Source organism: Charadrius vociferus, unplaced genomic scaffold (assembly GCF_000708025.1).
Source record: "Charadrius vociferus isolate BGI_N301 unplaced genomic scaffold, ASM70802v2 scaffold1317, whole genome shotgun sequence".
Lineage (NCBI taxonomy): Eukaryota > Metazoa > Chordata > Aves > Charadriiformes > Charadriidae > Charadrius > Charadrius vociferus.
Window position 1 is genome coordinate 65,308 of NW_009649275.1, and position 2,258 is coordinate 67,565.

The following is a 2,258-nucleotide window of genomic DNA, read 5'->3' on the forward strand; positions in this document are numbered from 1 at the left end:
GGTGACCCTGCTCTGGCGGGGGGGTTGGACTAGATGATCTCCAGAGGTCCCTTCCAACCCTGACCAGTCTGTGATTCTGTGACTTTTCCAACTCCCCCATGCCATGCCCCGAGGCTCTCCTGATCGCTTCTGCTCCCCCCAGCGCCAGCAGAGCTGCTCCAGCCTCCTCCTCCCACTGCGGCTTCCCGGGTTCCTCGCTTCCCACCACATCTCCTCTCTCACCAAAGCAAGCGGCAGCGTTTTTGGAAGCCCTAGGGCTCGTGCATGCCATCAGGTGAAGAAGGATTGCCGAACTGCACAGAAACAGGACTGGAAGGGATCGCAAGAGGTGTGTCCCACCGCTCCAGACTCCAGCCCACCTCCTCCTGACAGGCTCTGTCTGGTTTTCCGCACGGGATTCATCTGAGCAAGCATTACTGTTCCTCTTGGAAGAAAGATTCCAGGTACTCCGTGGAGGTTTAGCCGATACAGACACCAAACCCTCCGCGCGGTCAATTCCTAACGCCAACACAGATGTCCTGACAAAGCTGAGACAGGAACTGCCACCCCCTCCTGGCACCCGCCTAACTTACCTGCGTCAGCTTCCTCGGGGAATTCGTCTTCTCCCAAAGCCTCTTTCATCTGCTCCATCTCTTCTGGTGCCGGCGCGGGCTCCTGACCATCTCCGACGCCCGTCAGCAGGAGCTCCTGACCATCTCGCACACAGAGATCTTCATCCTTCTCGATCCGGGACAGGATGTCAGGCTTGGACACGGCGTAGTCTGCTCACGGGGCAGAGGACAGCGTGTTTTATTAGCAACCGGCTGCACCTTCGTTCTGTCGCACTCTCAGAGTGACCCTTCTCGCCCTAACCCCCGAGCCAGCAGGCAGTACAGGTGGACACAAATACATTATTCACACCGAAACAGGGAAAAAGGGCGATGTTGGTTTCTTGGTCCTGTGTTGGGACTCAGCCGTGAGCACAGCTGTAGCTCAAGTACAGAGAATATCTAAATAACGGAATGTGACCTAAAATCTTAAAGGGGAGAGAAAGGTTTGTCTTTAATCACTTTTCCTCTCGTTTCAGCTTTAGCAGTGGTTTGAAGAGCAGGGACAGAAAAATTCCTGCTCTGTAGAGGTGTCTGTGCCAGACGGGACCACGAGAGGCACAGGTTTGTTCTGCTTCTACAAAATATTATTGAGAAAAGAGGAGCCTCAACGTCAGTGGCTGCACAGCCCAGCGCGTTACGAGTCACGCCCGAGAAACGGCTTTTGGTGGGGAATACGGTACAGCCCAAATCACCCAAGAACATGTCGGGTGTCCTTAGAAGACTGAGCGTGATTAGGTCAGTTCTTTAGCAAGGTACGTGGGAAGTGTCCCCGTCACTTCACGTAGGAGCTAAACAGACAGAAAACGGGAACTAGCTCAGGGTACAGTTATCAGACTTCACCCAGATAATTCCTGAACTGTGCTGGAAAACCACGATGGTTCCCCGACTCTGGAATCCACTTACACAGTCATTCGGGACAGCATCTCACGTGGATATTTCGTATAATTTTGTTCGTATTATTATCGCTACTATTCTTTACTACAGATATCTCTTACAGACATTGCTTACAAGCAGGGAGGAGGGAAAACACGTGGGTGTGACTGCCCAGCAGAGGTTCTGCTAGCTACGGGCGTCCAGCCCCACCGAACCAGGCCGTCGGTCGGGCTGCGGTGGGAACCAGTCCAGCCCTACCCGCCCCAGCGGCTCAGCCGGAGCCGCAGCCCCCGTGCCTTACCCAGGGAGATCAGCATCTCGTAGTTCCCCCTCATCACAGCCCTGTACAGATCCTTCTGCCAGCGGTCCAGCCTCTCCCACTCCTGCTCGTTGAAGTACACTGAAATGTCATCGAACGTGATGGGTACCTGGAATCACAAGTATCACGCGCTTGGTGATTCCTGATGGCGTTGGATAACACGGAAACCAGGCGTGAGCAAGTGAACGCTTGGCTTCGCTCCGGGCAGGCACAGAGCAAAGCGTGCCGGGCCAGATCAGGGCTTGTGAGCGACAAATCCAGACCTCGCGGACGCTCAGCCACCCGAGCCCACTGCTAAGATCCCTCTGGCATTTCCTACACCCCGCCGTTTGGGAATTTTGGTGGCGGCACCGATGCTTCCAGGAGCCAGGCTGGATGCCGTTACCTTGGGGACCTCTCCCCGGGAGCCGGGGGGCAGCCGCAGGATCCAGAAGTTCCTGTTCTTCAGGAGATTCTCCACGTTGTCCAGCCGCTGC

At 55.5% G+C, this 2,258-nt stretch overlaps 1 protein-coding gene across 1 annotated transcript in view; it reads right to left on the reverse strand.

Moving 5' to 3' along the window:
* The window catches only part of LOC104290004 (zinc finger protein 777-like), a 15,552-nt gene that overhangs the window by 5,800 nt on the left and 7,494 nt on the right, over window positions 1-2,258 (reverse strand). Inside the window, exons 2-4 of the mRNA XM_009889051.1 lie at window positions 2,168-2,254; window positions 1,765-1,891; window positions 573-761 (exon numbers count right to left, since the gene is read on the reverse strand). Of these exons, the coding sequence (XP_009887353.1) occupies window positions 573-761; window positions 1,765-1,891; window positions 2,168-2,254 (403 nt within the window). The remainder of the gene's footprint in view (window positions 1-572; window positions 762-1,764; window positions 1,892-2,167; window positions 2,255-2,258) is intronic.